At 51.5% G+C, this 14817-nt stretch overlaps 1 protein-coding gene across 1 annotated transcript in view; it reads right to left on the bottom strand.

The window, feature by feature from the left end:
* Positions 1-14817, bottom strand: part of LOC135306203 (zinc finger protein 850-like) — a 375138-nt gene that overhangs the window by 346438 nt on the left and 13883 nt on the right. Inside the window, 1 exon segment of the mRNA XM_064429797.1 lies at positions 5298-5735. Within this exon segment, the coding sequence (XP_064285867.1) occupies positions 5298-5735 (438 nt within the window).

The raw sequence follows: 14817 nt of genomic DNA on the forward strand, positions 1-14817 counted from the left end.
TGTCACCCTGGAATGTCATGCAGCTGTATTGTGATGTCCCAGAAGACTCTGTGATGTCAGAAAGTTGCTTTGTGATGTCACAGTCTGTTCTGTGATGTCACAGTCTTCTCTATGATGTTACACAGCCCCTAGTGATGTCACAACCCACTCGCTGATGTCACAGAGCCACCAGCTGTTACGTCCGGATCTGCTCTATGGCCTCATGCCCTACTCCATGATGTCACAGACAGCTCTGTGATGTCACAACCTCCTCAGTGATGTCACAAAACCCTCTCTGTTATGTCATGCTGCCACTCTGTAATGTCACAGCACACACTTTGACCTCACAGCCTGATCTATGATGTCATACAGCCATGCCATGACGTCACAGCCTGCTCTGTCATGTCACACAGTCCCCTCTATGATGCTGCAGCTGCTCAGTGACCTCACACAACAAACTCTGTGATGTCATAACCCAACCTGTGACCTCACACAGCCCACTCTGTGCTGTCACACAGACCCTTGCTGACATCACAGCTGCTCTGTGCCTCTGTGACACAGCCACAGAGGTGCCACTGTGACACAGCCCCCTTGGGGACATCCCCCAGCCCCTGCCAGTGCTGAGCCCCTGTCAGCTCTGGCTGTGGCCTGCTGGTGTTCCTGAGCTGCCCTGGCAGTGCCCCAGCCCTGCTGGGCTGTGCACAGGAGCTGCTCCTGGCCAGAGCTGTCTCTCTGCAGCGCTGCCCTTGCCAGGAGCTGCCTCTGGGCCAGGAGCCCGGCCCAGCTCAGCAGCACAGACACAGCACCAGGACTTTAATGACCCTCTGGGGCTTTGGTGCTCTTTGCATCAGATTCAGTCCCTTGGAGTGTGCTCAAAAAGCTTCTCAAGAACTCCAAGTTAAGCTGAAACATAGACATTTCTTGTAGTTTAAATGGGGTCCACTGAGGGACATAACTCATGTGAAAGTGTCCCCAGGTTCCAGTTAGAGCAGAACACTGGAGGCAGTGATGACAGCTTCAGACAAGGAAGGGAAAGGTGCCTCTGGTGCTGAGTAAATCTGGATGTGTTTCAGGAATGCAAAGGGCCAAGGCCTGAGCCCCAGCCCCTGGCAAGGCAGATCCTGTCCCTCCCTCATTGCTCAGGGCTCTTCCCGGGATGGACACTGGCATGTGGGGATGTGCAATGCCAAGGGCAGCACCATGGGGCGGCCCCTGCCAGGCTGCTGAGCAGGGACAAGGAGGCAATGAGGCCCCAGGCCTGCAAGGGTCACTTGTCCCCTCGTGGCCTCAGGCCCAGGGCCAGCAGCCATGGCCAAAGTGCTGCCCAAGTTGGCTCTGTCAGGGCCTTGCAGCTGCTGCCCATCCCTGTGCCCTGTGCAGCCCAGGCTGTCCTACGGTGTCCCTGCCCTGTGCCTCTGTCCCTGCAGGCTGTCGTCATCCCCCGGCTGCCCCCCCTGGCTGGCCCCTTCCTTTGATGACAGCTCTGCCACCTGCCTGCCTCTGCCTGCCCACACAAAGCCTTGGGCTGCTCCAGGCTCCTTCTGGGGGATGTATTGCACCACAGCCCTGCCCGGGAGGAAAATTCCTTTCTCATGGTGTCCAGTCTGGGCTTCCCAAGCTGCCCTTGGTGCCATTATCTCTTTCTCTGGCTGTTTTATACAATAAAGAAAAACTCCGAGATGTGTGAAACCACCCTTTAATCCCTCCCCGGCTACTCGTATTCTGTCCTCAGTCTCCACACCACTGAGCCCAGAGTCTGCCGCCTCTCACTGCTGGTTATGGGATGAGGCCTCCAAACCTCATCTTGAGAGGTTTTTGGGTCCTCTCCAAGGTCTGTGAAAATGAAAACAGTGATCAAAATTATTTTCTCCCAAATCTTGCAGTGACAGAACAAGGCTCAATATCTGTGAACTGAATGAGGGTGGATTTACATTTGTTAGAAGGAAGAAATATTTTACAATGAGGAGAGTGCACGAAACTGCAACTGTGTTCTTCCACAGTTGTATTCCCCATCACAAGTAATTGTCCAAGAGCAGGACCTTTGTGCAGCCTGACCCAGTGAAACCCATTCATCCCCAAGGACAGAATTCCTGTTGTGTGGGTTCTCTGATGTGCTGGGTGCCATCACAACGCTTCTGGCCAGAATGTCTGCTGAGGGCAGCCAGGCTGCTGCAGGGGCAGTGACCTCACAGCCATCACCATGGCAGCCCTGTGCCCTGGGCCTGGCTCTCCCCTTTCCTCTGCCCCTGCCTTGTCTCTGCTGGCATGAAGAGTTTTGTCATTCATATCTTGTCCCCAAGGTGCTGGGGCCAATGGCTTCCCAGGCAGGCTCCTGGAGCAGAAGTGGCTTTTCAGAGTCCAGGCAGAAATGAGCCCTGAGGCAGCAGCTCTGCAGTGCTGGCCACCAGGCCGGGCTGCCAAGGGAGGCTTCTGGCCATGGCCTGCAAGCAGCTGCTGCTGCCAAGGTGCCTTTGGTGCCTCAGGCTCTGCCTGGCACAGCTCCCAGCACGGCACTCTGCCCTTGTGCCCGAGCCCTTCCCTGTGCTGGGGCTGGCCTGGGGTTTTTCCTGCAGCAGGACCTGCCTTGCTGATGGCACAGGAAAGGCAGTTCCTGCTGGAGCAGGAGGCTCTGCCTGCAATGGGCTCCAACAACTCCAGCCAGGCCCTGTTTGCAAAGCCCCAGTGGGAAATGAAGGAGGGGGTTACGCTGCTTTTCGGGTTAAACCAGATTTCTCCATCCCAAATCTGACATCCTGAGAGGGAGAGGAAACTGTGGCAGGGATGGAATATTTCACAGAGAAAGCAAGAACCAAGGGACAGCACTGAGAGCTTCTGCAGAGCTGCTGAGCTGGCCCAGCCTGGGCACATCTGACTGTCAGGGAAGCACTTCTGACTAGAAAAGCCCTGTCCCAAATTTTAACAGCAGCGTCTCCTGACATTTCCCTTCTTGGGAGTTGTTGAGATTCCTCCCTGCAGTGGGGACGCCCCTCAAGGTCACTGCTCCAGGCTGAGCCAAAGGGATTTGCCCACGGTCATTGGTCTGGGGGAGTGACACAAATCTCTGCTTAAAAACTGGTTTTGCTTTAGCACAGTTGCTTTGAAATAACTTCCTAGAGCTTTATATAATATGTTACAGCACTTATATCTTGGTGTAAATATTTCTCATTAAGAAAATTTTGTCTAATCATTACCATAATAGATTTTATATAAATATTTATATATGGTATCCCATCTTTAATCCTGTGGACCAAATTGTATAAAGGTTAATTCCACCTTTATAATTCTTTACACAGGAATGCTTGAAAACTCTGGGGTGCAATTGGAACCAGCTGCTCCACAGTTCCTCTCATGGAAGAAGTTTAGAAAGCCTGGAGGTTCTTGGGAGTATTTGGATGTGGATATGACAGTGTGGTCAGAGACAGAGAAAGTAAGATGAGCTTTCCCATGAATTGGTCTGGAAACTTTTAGGGAGCTGGAGACAAAGAATTGTAAACTATCCACAGGTGGTGTTTGGAATAAGTTGGTTTTTTTCCAAAAAGTTGTTTAATGGAAGGTGTTTTCTTCATTAGCCAATCATGTAAAATGTGTTGATTAAATGACCAATGAGGTCCACTTGTAGCAAACCAAGGTATAAAAGAAGAGGATTGAATAAACCGGGGGCTTTTACCTCTCAGCCTTCTGACCTGAGTCTGTGTCATCTCTGACTCCACAGTGACATTTGGGGATCTCTGGGGGCTATTTGGGATCCTTTCTGCAACTCGTGACCTAACAGGAGCTTCTCCAATAAACTTTGCCTGAAGCTCCTGCTGTGCTCATGACAGGAACCCCTGGGAGTGTCTGGGACATCCCGGCTCTTTGGCAGCCTGGGGACTCCTGCGATGTCACCGTGGAGCCCCCGTGAGTGCCTGTGACAAATCGGTGCCTTTGCAGCCCAAGGTGCCCTGGGATGTCACCATGGAATGGCTGTGACTGCCTCTGACCACAGGGCTCTTTACCATCCCCAGAAACCCCTGGGAGGTGTCCATGGAGCCCCTGTCTCTGCCTGTGACATTCCAGCTCTTGAACAGCCTGGAGACTCTTGGAAAGTCCCCATGGAACCCCTCTGAGGGCATGTGACAAATCTGATCCTTAGTAGGCAACCACCCCCAGCCCCTGTTGCTATGGTCAGTTTCCATGGCAACCATCCCCAGCCCCCTGTTGCTATGGTCAGTTTCCATGGCAACCATCCCCAGACCCCTGTTGCCATGCTCAGTCCCTTGGCAGCTCCATGCAGACCGGATGCCAGGGGTGGTTGCCATGGACACCATTGGCAGCCCCATCCCCAGAGTCATGGGATCCCAGATGCACAGAACTGGCTGAGCTGGGAGGGACCCATCAGGATCCTGGAGTCCAACTGCTGGCCCTGCACAGGACACCCCAACAATGCCAGCCTGGGCCTGGCAGCGCTGTCCAAACGCTGCTGGAGCTCAGAGAGCCCTGGAGCTGGGAGCCTTCCCTGGGGAGCCTGGGCAGTGCCCCAGCAGCCTCTGGGGAAAAACCTTTTCCTGAGATCCAAGCTGAGCCTGCCCCGACTCAGCTGCAGCCGTTCCCTCCAGTGCTGTCCCTGGGCACCAGAGGGAAGAGGTTCCCACAGCCCCAGCCAGGGACCCGCTCCCAAGGCTGTTGCCATGGCCAGCAGGGCTGGGACCAGCTGGGATGCTTGGTTTCCACAGGCTGGGGTTTAGGAATGGGATTCCCCAATGTCCTGCTCCTGCTACAACCACGCTGCCGCTCGCTGCCCTCCCACCTCCCATGGAAAGCACAAAAGGCAAAGATCCTGGGCTGGGATAAGAACAATTTATTTGGAACAGCAACGAGATAAAGAACAAACAGTAAGAGAAACAATATTGACAACAGAAGGGTTATAAAAAAGGGAAACCTACAAGACAACTGACTGTATCTTCCCAGCCATAATTTCCTCCTGCCTGGAAAGGACACCCTTCTCCTCAGGAGGAGATAGAGAGAGAGTCCCTTTCCTGCCCCTGGCAATGACCTGAGGTCAGAGTGAATGTAATGACACAGCCCTGGCCAGACCCTCATGTTCTTCAGGCTCACATCATGTCATTGGCAGGGGCAGGAAAACGAACAGGTGTCTTCCCAGCATGGATCACAGTGAACACGTATCACCAGGGCTCTTCCAAACGTGGTTCTCCCGTGGGGGATGAAGTTGGAGCAGTGCCCAAAGCTCTTCCTGCAGTTGCAGCATTTGCATGTCTTCCCTTACTGGTGACTGTGTTGGTGTCTGCTCAAATGAGAGCTCTGTCTGAAGCTCTTCCCACCCTGGGGACACTCGTAGGGCCTCTCCCCAGTGTGGATACGCCGGTGGGTGACAAGGTGGGAGTTGCAGTTGAAGCCCTTCCCGCAGTCAGAGCAGCGGAAGGGCCTCTCATCTGTGTGAATCCGCTGGTGCTGGAGGAGATTGGAGCTCATGTGAAACCTCTTCCCACACTGGGGACACTGGTAGGGCTTCTCCCCAGTGTGGATGCGCTGGTGCTTCATGAGGTAGGAGTTGTACTTGAAGCTCTTCCCACAGTCAGAACAGTGGAAGGGCCTCTCATCTGTGTGAATCCGCTGGTGGCAGAGGAGATTCGAGCTGGTGTGAAACCTCTTCTGGCACTCAGGACACTCGTAGGGCCTCTCCCCAGTGTGGATGCGTTGATGCCTGACAAGTTTTGAGCTGCAGCTGAAGCCCTTCCCACACTCCCCACACTCGTAGGCCCATTCCCCAGTGTGGATCATCTGGTGGCGGATCAGGGTGCTGCTCTGCCTGAAGCTCTTCCCACACTCCAAGCACTTGTAGGGCTTCTCCCCATCAGGAAGCTGCTCATGGACCACCATCTCCAAGCCCTGGCTGAAGCTCTGTCCACCTTCCTGGCACAGGGTGGATCTTTCCTCCTCAGAGCACACTGGGCTGGGTTTGAAGCCCCTCCTCCTGCGGGATCTCAGGGAATTTTCCTCCTTGTTAGATTCCTGTGCCATGGAGCCGCTCAAATCTGCCTCTTCCATGAGGTTCTGCCATGGGGATTTGTCCTCCCTGGTCTCTATTCTCAGCTTGTCTGAGGAAGGCAGGGCAAGGAGAGGATGGGATTTGCCTCCATGCCAGAGGGGAGGGGAAGGAAATCCTCCCAGTGCATCCCTGGCAGGATGGCATTGGCAGTGGGGTTGTCCTGCAGCCTTGGGCTGTGCTGGGCAGGGAGATGGAGCAGGAGAGATAAGGAAAGACGCCCTGACTTCCTCCTCACCTGCCTGAGTGTCTCGGGGCATCTTCCTCTTCCTTGAAGCCTTCTCCTCCATCTGGCAGTGGGTTTGGGATGTAAAATTCTGTTTTGGGAGGAAAACAAGAGATGAGTGCATTGAGTTTCGTACAGGTTTGAGGTCAAACCAGGGGGAGATTTTAAGCCAGAATTACAATTTAAGAAGAAAATTAAGATCAAGACAATGATACAGAAACACTGCCTTAAACTGGCAGAGTCAGGATATAACCTGGCATCCTGTTGGTCAGGGTGCTGATAGCAGTCCCATTAAATGGTGGCTGCAGTCCTGTTGCAGTGATGATCGTGATTCTGTCAAAGCAGTGATCCTGGAGAAGGGTCTGGTCTTCCTCTGAAGGTCCAGTGGTGGTGATGGAGCTCTTGTCCTCTGGGAATCCAGTAGCCAAGGTGCTCCTGGTGTCAGAAGCCTCAGCTTATATCCAGGTAGGAATGCTTGGCTCCTCCCCCTGGGCGGAGCATCCCACAATGGGATGATGTCATTTTACCAGTCCTGCAGGGACACTCAATGGCCCATTCACAGAAGATAGCCCCTGGAGGGCGTTATCAGGGCTGAGTCATGGAAGAGATAAAGAACACTGCCCCACCTGTTTATAACAATTTATGAAGATGGTGATGGAAAACATGCATTTGGTTACATCTTACACTGCAGCCTGAAACAGTGGGGTAATCCCTGCTGGGGGGGTGAACACCACCCCCCTTACCCAAACTGGCTCAGGTGTAAAACCCCCACCCTGGGAAGGCCACGCACACAGGAGACAATGTCACACTTGCCCTGACCCAGGGGAGGTCTCTGTCCCTGTCACTCCCTTGACGTACCCGCTCTTCTTTCTTTTTCTCTTTTTTCCATTTCTCTTTACCTCACATTTACTGTTCAATAAAATCCACTTTGGATTTCGTCTCATTAGCACCTTAATTGGGGCAGAAGCATCTCTCTGACAAATTTCTTAACCAGATTGCAACATTATTTTGGCACAGTGAGTTTAGGCACTGTTGTCTTTCCCCAAGTGCCTTTGACAACAGCATGGTTCCCTCCTCTGAAGAGGTTGTGGTTCTTTCTGGAGGAACCCTTGGAAACTTGGACGCAGCTTCATCTGAGTGACATTTGGGAGAACTGATGAGGAAAAAGGCTGTTGGTGGCTGGGTGGCCAGTGGAAAGAAAATCTTTTGTTGTCCTTCCTTGAAAAGTTTCTTAAAAACACTGGAGGAAAGGGAGCAAATGATACCAGAGAGGCTGACAAGGTTCATTGACCCCAAGGTGAGGAACACAAGGCTGCTAAAAGTCCCACAAGAAGCCCAGCTCAAGGAGCTAAATTCCTGAATAAATGCCAAATTCACAGGCTTAGAGGCTTTGCCAAATGTGAGAATCATTATTCTCTTCATCCCTGTCACCCTTGACAAAGCCCCACAGTGCTTTCTCTTCCTTTTAATAATCTGTATTGGGCCAAATTTCCACTTTTTTTTATGGGAACCTGCCAGCAGCAGAGCTGGAGCTGTGCAGGAACCGATGGAACTTGGAATTGCCACAGAATTGCTTCTATTTTCAATTTATTAATATTTGGGATTTGTCTGCATTTTCATCACATGTGACTTGTGGGAAAATCAAATATTCATCAAAGTGATTTATGCAGAGTTAAGTTTGATTTCTGCCAAGTTTATTTTGTCCAGTGCCCAGAGGATGCTCGAGGGGGCTCTGTTCTTGCCTCTTACCCTGGGTGATGCTTGGGAGGGGCTTGTGGGGGCTGTTCCTGTCCCTGTCACCCCAGGCCATTCACCAGGTGGTTTCCATCATTCTCACTCCAGGGAATGCCTGGGGGGTCTCCCTCCCCCTCACCCTGTGCCAGGGGGTGCTCAGGGCAGTCTCTGTCCCTCTCAGCCCAGGGGATGCTCGGGGGTCTCTGTCCCTCTCAGCCCTGATGTGACCCTGTCCAAACATCATCGGGGTCAGAGGGACAGAGACACCCCCAAACCCCCAGAAGGGCTGGACCTGGGATCATGCTCATACCCTCTTCATCTGTTTAGCCCAGAAATGAGTTCTGCACCTTTAAGGCTGGTTCTGAGACCGAATGGGAGGCAGGAAGTGAGCAGGTTTTTTTAGAAACTGCACTCCTCCATATTCCAGCTGCTGGACAGACAGATTGCAGGACAGGGCTCTCCTTTGGTTTTAGTTAGTTTTTAGCTCTCTGAGGCAGATAAGTGCCCTGGACTGTGGTTTTTCTTTTACTTTAGAGCTGTTTAAACCTGCTCTCAACATCCAGAAGAGCCCTGGCAGCTCCACCTGTGGCCCATTGGCCCGAGCCTGGTCCACGGCATTTCCAGTGCTGGAGAAACTGATAGGAGACTGATAAGAGACTGAGTGAGCAGAGCTACAGCCCACGGAGGGACTTTCTGAGTTTGTCATCTCTTTTGGAGCAGCCAGAGGTTTTATTGTTTAATATTCGTCATTTGCTGTGCTCATGAATGCTTTGTCTGTTAAATAAACAAGTTTTTCCACTTTTCTCCAAGGAAATCTTTTCCCAAACTGATTGGGGGACAGGCTGCTTGAATTTGCTTTCTAGAGGAAACCCCTTTTGGAGGTTTTCTCCCAAATTTGCCCTAAACCAGGACAGGGCGGTGGGGAGAGGAGGGAGCCCCAAGTGCCTGGACTGGGGGGAGGCTGGAGAGAGGGACCCTGGGACCCCAAAACCCCCCAGCATCCCTAAGCAGGACCCTGGAGAGAGTGGATCCCCAGGAGCTATGGGATCCTTGGCAGCCATGAGAGAGGGGATCACCAGAACCTCAGAGGGATGAGACTGGAAATGGGACACTCGTGGTGGCTTTTTTTGATTCACTTTTGCTTTTTGAAGGTTTTTACCACGTGACTTCTAGAGATGGACTTGGGCAGGGGCCTTTCAGACACACTGTGCTCATCCCTGGTTTTTCCCCAAACCAGGATTTCCCATTCCCAAATCTTGGTCCAATGGAGGAGGAGACTGCAAGGAAGAGGAGGATGCCCAGAGACACTCAGGCAGGTGAGGAGGAAGTCAGTGCCCCTTTCCCCCTCTCTCCTGCTCCATCTCCCAGCCCAGCATGGCCCCTGGCTGCAGGACAACCCCACTGCCAACGCCGTCCTGCTGGGGATGCACTGGGGGATCTCCTGCCCCTTCCCTCTGGCACGGAGGCACATTCACAGGCTCTGGGGCAGGAGGGGGAACCGCGGGCGCTTTGGGGTGCGTGGCTCGGCTACTCCCGGCACGGTTCCCCCGAGCTCCCGGCGCGGCTCTGCCAGGCCCCCCCACCACGGCACTGGCCGGAGGTTCTTTAACAGAAATGCTGGTAAATTGACCATTTGGAATTACACTAAATACAATTTCAAGAAGCTGCTGATTTGCTGGGCAGTTTGCCAAATTCCACATTGCTGTTTCTTTCACGAAAACTGCAATTAAAAGGTCTTAGCAAATTCATGCTTGCATAAAATTTGTGGCTGCTATGGGCTTATCTCAAAACTAAATTACATAAAAACATGGCACACTTATTGCATCGTTTTAATCCCTCCAGTAAATCCATCATGCTGTTATTTCAATCACAGATTGTTCAACTTTTCAGTGCCTTATTTATATTAATAGCATCAGAATAAGTTAAATTTTGTTGTATGTATAACTTTTAAGGATATACATTTTTGATTCTGTGATGTTTAATTTAATGCAAATTCAGGGTTGATAAGACTAAGCAAAGTTTAACTTCATTAGTGTTACATTTGAGCAATATTAAGTTACATTCTCTTAATTTGAAATCCTGTTGTTCTGGATTGAAAGATAGTGTATGTATTGTATTTGCCATCTGTCAGAGGTAGGGCAGTCATCTTCTGTTAATTGTGCAGTAAATTGGACCTCCAACGGCTCCCACAGATCCCAAACACCTGCAAGGACCTCCAAGCTTTCTAAACTCCTTCTTGTGAGAGGACCTTTGGAGCAGATGTATCCAATCCCAGTCCCAGACTTTCAAGATTTTGTATGTAAAAAATGATAAAGGTTGAATGAAACCTTCCTATAATTTGTCCCCACCTGGCCGGCCCTTTCCTTTGCTGACAGCTCTGCCTCCTGCCTGCCTCTGCCTGCCTACACAAAGCTTTGGACTATTCCAGGCTCCTCCTGGGGACGTGTTGCACCACAGCCCTGCCCTGGCAGGGAAATTCCTTTTTACATTGTGTCCAGTCTGGGCCTCCTCAGCTGCACCTGGAATTAATTTTTCCTTTTTCAGGCTTTTCTCTACTATGCCAAAAGGATCCACCATCTCTGAAACCACCCTTCAGTCTCTCCCAGGGCTCTCCTCTGCTCTCCTCAGTCTCCACCTCACTGAGAACAGAGCTCCTTTGTTCCTGTATTGTGCACATGTGCTTGAGGCCTCCAAACTCCACTTTGAGAGGTCTCTGGTCACCTCTCCAAGGTGTTTGCAAATGAAAACATTCTGCTCATACTCTAAGAAAACCGCCAGAGGCCAAGGCCAGCCAGACCTGTCTGTAATGGCCGCTTTTATCTGGGAGCAATCCTCGGATAAATGGAATTATGGGAGGCCAAGTTCCAATTTTTGCCATGGTCCCCGGACAAGAAGGACAGTTCTTTTCCATCATAAGGAAGGAACAGCACCCCAGTGTTTCAGGGACAGATGAGATGTCATCACCAGAGGCCAAGGCCAGCCAGAGCTCTTTGTCCTGGCAGCTTTTGTCTGCGCGTAGCCCTTGCATATAGGGAAATTTCAGCCATGGACACCTGAAAAGGGAGAAGAGAAGGGAAGATTATTTTCCATAGGAAGGAAAGCATGGAACCCCAGTGCTTTATAGGAGGCATCCATGCTGATGACAGGCAGCCCTCAACATGCCAAGATCAGCTGCACCAGTCAGGTGCCTCTCAGGTGGCAGAATCAACCAGGCCTGCTCCGTGTTCCCCTCATTCCATGAGGCCCTGCAGGGTCACAGTGGCCCTCTGGTTCTGTGGGGCCCCAAGGTATCACAGTGGTCTCCATGATTTCATGGGGCCTTGCAATTCTACAATGGTCTCCATGGATCCATAGTGCCCTGCAGGATCACAACAGCCCTTTGGCTCCACGAGGCCCTGCAGTGCAGCAATGGCCTCTTGGTTCCACAAAGCCCTGCTGCTTCACACTGGCCCCTTGGGACCGTGTGGCCCAGCAGTGCCACAGTGATGTCCTTGGTGCCACGAGGCCACACAGTGTCACAATGATCCCTTGAATCCATGGTACCCTGCAGTGTCACAATGGCCCCTTGGTTCCATGAAGATCCAGAAGTGCCACCATGGTCTCCATGGTTCCACGTGGTCCTCACAGTGTCACAGTGGTCTCCATAGGAAGGAAACAACCAAGCCCCAGTGTTGCAGGGGCCAATGAGGAGCAGTCACCAGAGGCAAAGGGCAGCCAGATTAGATGGTACTGGCAGATTTTGTCTGGGAGCAATCTTAGATATACAGAATTTTAGAGGCGGAATAACAATTTTAGACATGGATGACAGAAGAAGAAACACAGATCTTTTCCATAGGCAGGAAAGCAAGAGTTCCAAGGGCAGTTGAAAGGCAACTATCAGAGGGCAAGGTCAGCCAGACCTCTCCATTCTGGTAGCTTTTGTCTGAAAGCAAGCCTTGGATATAGGGATTTCAGAGATAGAATCCTAATTTCTGCCATTTCTGCACTGATAAGCAGAATGGTTTTTTCCATAGGAAGGAAAGCACAGAGGCCAAGTGTTTCAAAGGCAAATGAGAGGTGGCTCCCAGGAGCTCAAGCAAGACAGACATGTTTATCCTGGCAGCTGCTTTTACAGAGGGATCCTTGGACATACTGATTTTGGGAGGAGGAATCTTAATTTTGACTACAGACATGTTGACAATCATGATGGTTCCTTTCCATTGGAAAGAAAGCACTGTGCCCTGGTGTTTCAAAAACAGGTGAGAGGCAGCCCCCAAGAGCCCAAGGCCCGCCAGACTTTTCTCTCCTGGCAGTTTTTGTCTGGGAGAAATTGTTGGATATAGAGAATTCTGGACGTGGATTCCCAACTTTGGCTCTGAATGCATGGATGCAAAAGGTGCTTTTTTTTCACATAGGAAAGAAAAGCACATGCTCCCAAAGGCAGATGAGAGGTGTCCCCCAGGTGGCCAAGCCAGCCAGATCTGTCTGTCCTGGCAGATTTCATCTGGGAACAATTCTTGGATAGACAAACATTTGGAGGAGGAAACCCAGTTTTGGCCATGGACACCTGGAGGAGAAGGACAGCTCTTTCCCGCAGGAAGGAAAGCACAGAGCCCCAGTGCTCCAGGGGCAGATGAGCAGCAGCCCTCGACATGCCAAGGTCAACTGGGCCTGTCAGGTGGTCCCCAGGAGGCCAAACCAGCCAGACTTGTGCCATGTCCCCTTGGTTCCATGGGGCCCCACATGTCACAATGGTCTCCTTGATTCCATGGGGCACCTCAGTGTCACCATGGCCCCTTGGTTCCAGGAGGTTCTGTGCTGTCAGCAATGGTCTCCTTGCTTCTCCAGTGTCACAATGGCTGCATGAAGGGCTTAGGGTTTAAAAAACAGAGCATGAGCTCAGCCCATGGTCTGGACCCTCCTTCTCCTGGGGTTTGTGTCTCACCCACACTGGAACCCAAGCAGTTGGTAGTTGAATGTGTGTCTTTCAGTAGATCATTTGTCTTTCAGTCTTTCCCCATTTCTTCTTCTGCTTATCCTCTTTACCTGGAGTATTTTTGGATAATTTAACATCTTTATGGTTATTTGGTTTCCATATTAAATGGGCTAAGTTAATGAAGTTACTGCTGTGTTTCATGTTGAATTGGATGTTGTATTAAACCCTTTACCAAAGTTGCTTGATTTTTTGTACTTTGACAGTAAGATTTTGTGTCATTTTGACCTCTTGAGAATATCTGGTTGGTATTTCTCCTGTTCACCAAGCTTGAGTAAAGGAGCCTTTGGTTTTCCCCAGCATTTGAGTGTTCTGGGGTGTCACAGCCCTGCAGGCTCACAATGGCCTTGTTTCCACAAGGCCCCGGTGTGTCACACTTGCCCTCGATTCCCTGAGAATCTGGAGTGTCACACGGGTTTATGGCATTTGTCCTTGCTGCCCCTCACATCCCCCCGACCCACAGAGAGCCCCGAGCCACCCGTGAGGGACAGGCCCTGCTGGCCCAGGCTGGGCTCAGGGCTTGGCCTTTCTGCTTCCCCCAGCCAGCCCAGGCCTTGCTCAGCATTGCAGTTCCCTGCCCAGAGCCTTGGGCTCCCTGCACTCCTGGCCTCAAGGATCTGCTCTCAGCAGTCCCTGGGGAGCCTTTGGCACTCCCTGCCCTCACTGGGGCCCAGCCATGCTCCAAGGCACTTGGAGTTTTGCTTCTGACTCCTTGAGCAGCTTCTTCATCCTTCTCTCAGTGCCTGAGGCTCCTGGACTCAGCCCCAAATCCACCGTGGGGCTGATTAAAACAGAAAGCCCTCAGGAGCTCTTTGTCTCCCTTCAATTGTCTTCAAGTCTCCAGGGCTTGTGAAGCAGCTTGGAGTCAGTTTGGAGTTCTGTTAAGGAGGGAGATTTCAAAGTGCACCTCATGATTTTTGGTTTTTTAATCTCATGTGTGGGTTTGTTTTTTGGTTTTTTTTCATTGCAGAGAAGAGGTGATAGAAGTGATCTTGATGCTGAATGTCTCATTAGGAGATCTGGGAATGGAGAAGAATGAGCCCCTTGCAGGCTGACCCTGTTTGGACAACCTGCTCCTCACCCCCAGCCTCACCATGTCTGCCATGGCCCACCTGGGACTGACATCCCTGTGCCCTGCAGCAGAACCTTGTCCCCTGGGCTCTGCAGCTCCACATCCCAGCCCATTGCACCGTGTCCCACCTGCTCTCCTCAGGGCTCTGCCTGCATGCAGGCCCAGTTGTTTTCCTGCTTGTAAGGAAGGAGTAGGAAAGCCTGAGCCGATTTCCTGAACAACAAACCCCACTCAGGAACCACCTGCTCAGTCCAGGCTGCCTGGAATGGTGTCACCTTTCTACAAGGGACAGTGTGACCAGAAATGATCTCTGGAAGCAGAATTCTCAGAGTTTTTCAGCTGAATTGCCTGTCCCTGTCCTTTCCCTGGATCTCTGCTGCAGATGGAAGTTGCTGGTGCCATTCTCACCTTTAACCCCTCTTTTGAATGCAAACAGATGTTCCCAGGTGTGTTAAGCAGGTGTTGCTCAATGTTTATGCAAAGGTTTTTGGTTCCTCGTGCAGCCAAGGAGACCCTTGTGACACAGCGAGGGCTCATGGAACCAGTGGTCCATTGTGACACTGCCCATTCAAGGAGACCATGGTGACACCATGGAACCTCATGGAACAGAGGATCCATGGTGACACAGCAGAGCCCTGTGGAACCAAGGAGCCTTTATGATACTGCAGATCCTCATGGAACCCAGGGTGCATTGAGGCACAGCCAGGCCTTGTTGGAACCAAAGAAACTTCTGTAAAAAGCAGGGTAACTCACAGAACCAAGGAGTCCATTGTTACAGAATAAAACCTATG

This window comes from Passer domesticus, chromosome 8 (assembly GCF_036417665.1).
Source record: "Passer domesticus isolate bPasDom1 chromosome 8, bPasDom1.hap1, whole genome shotgun sequence".
NCBI lineage: Eukaryota > Metazoa > Chordata > Aves > Passeriformes > Passeridae > Passer > Passer domesticus.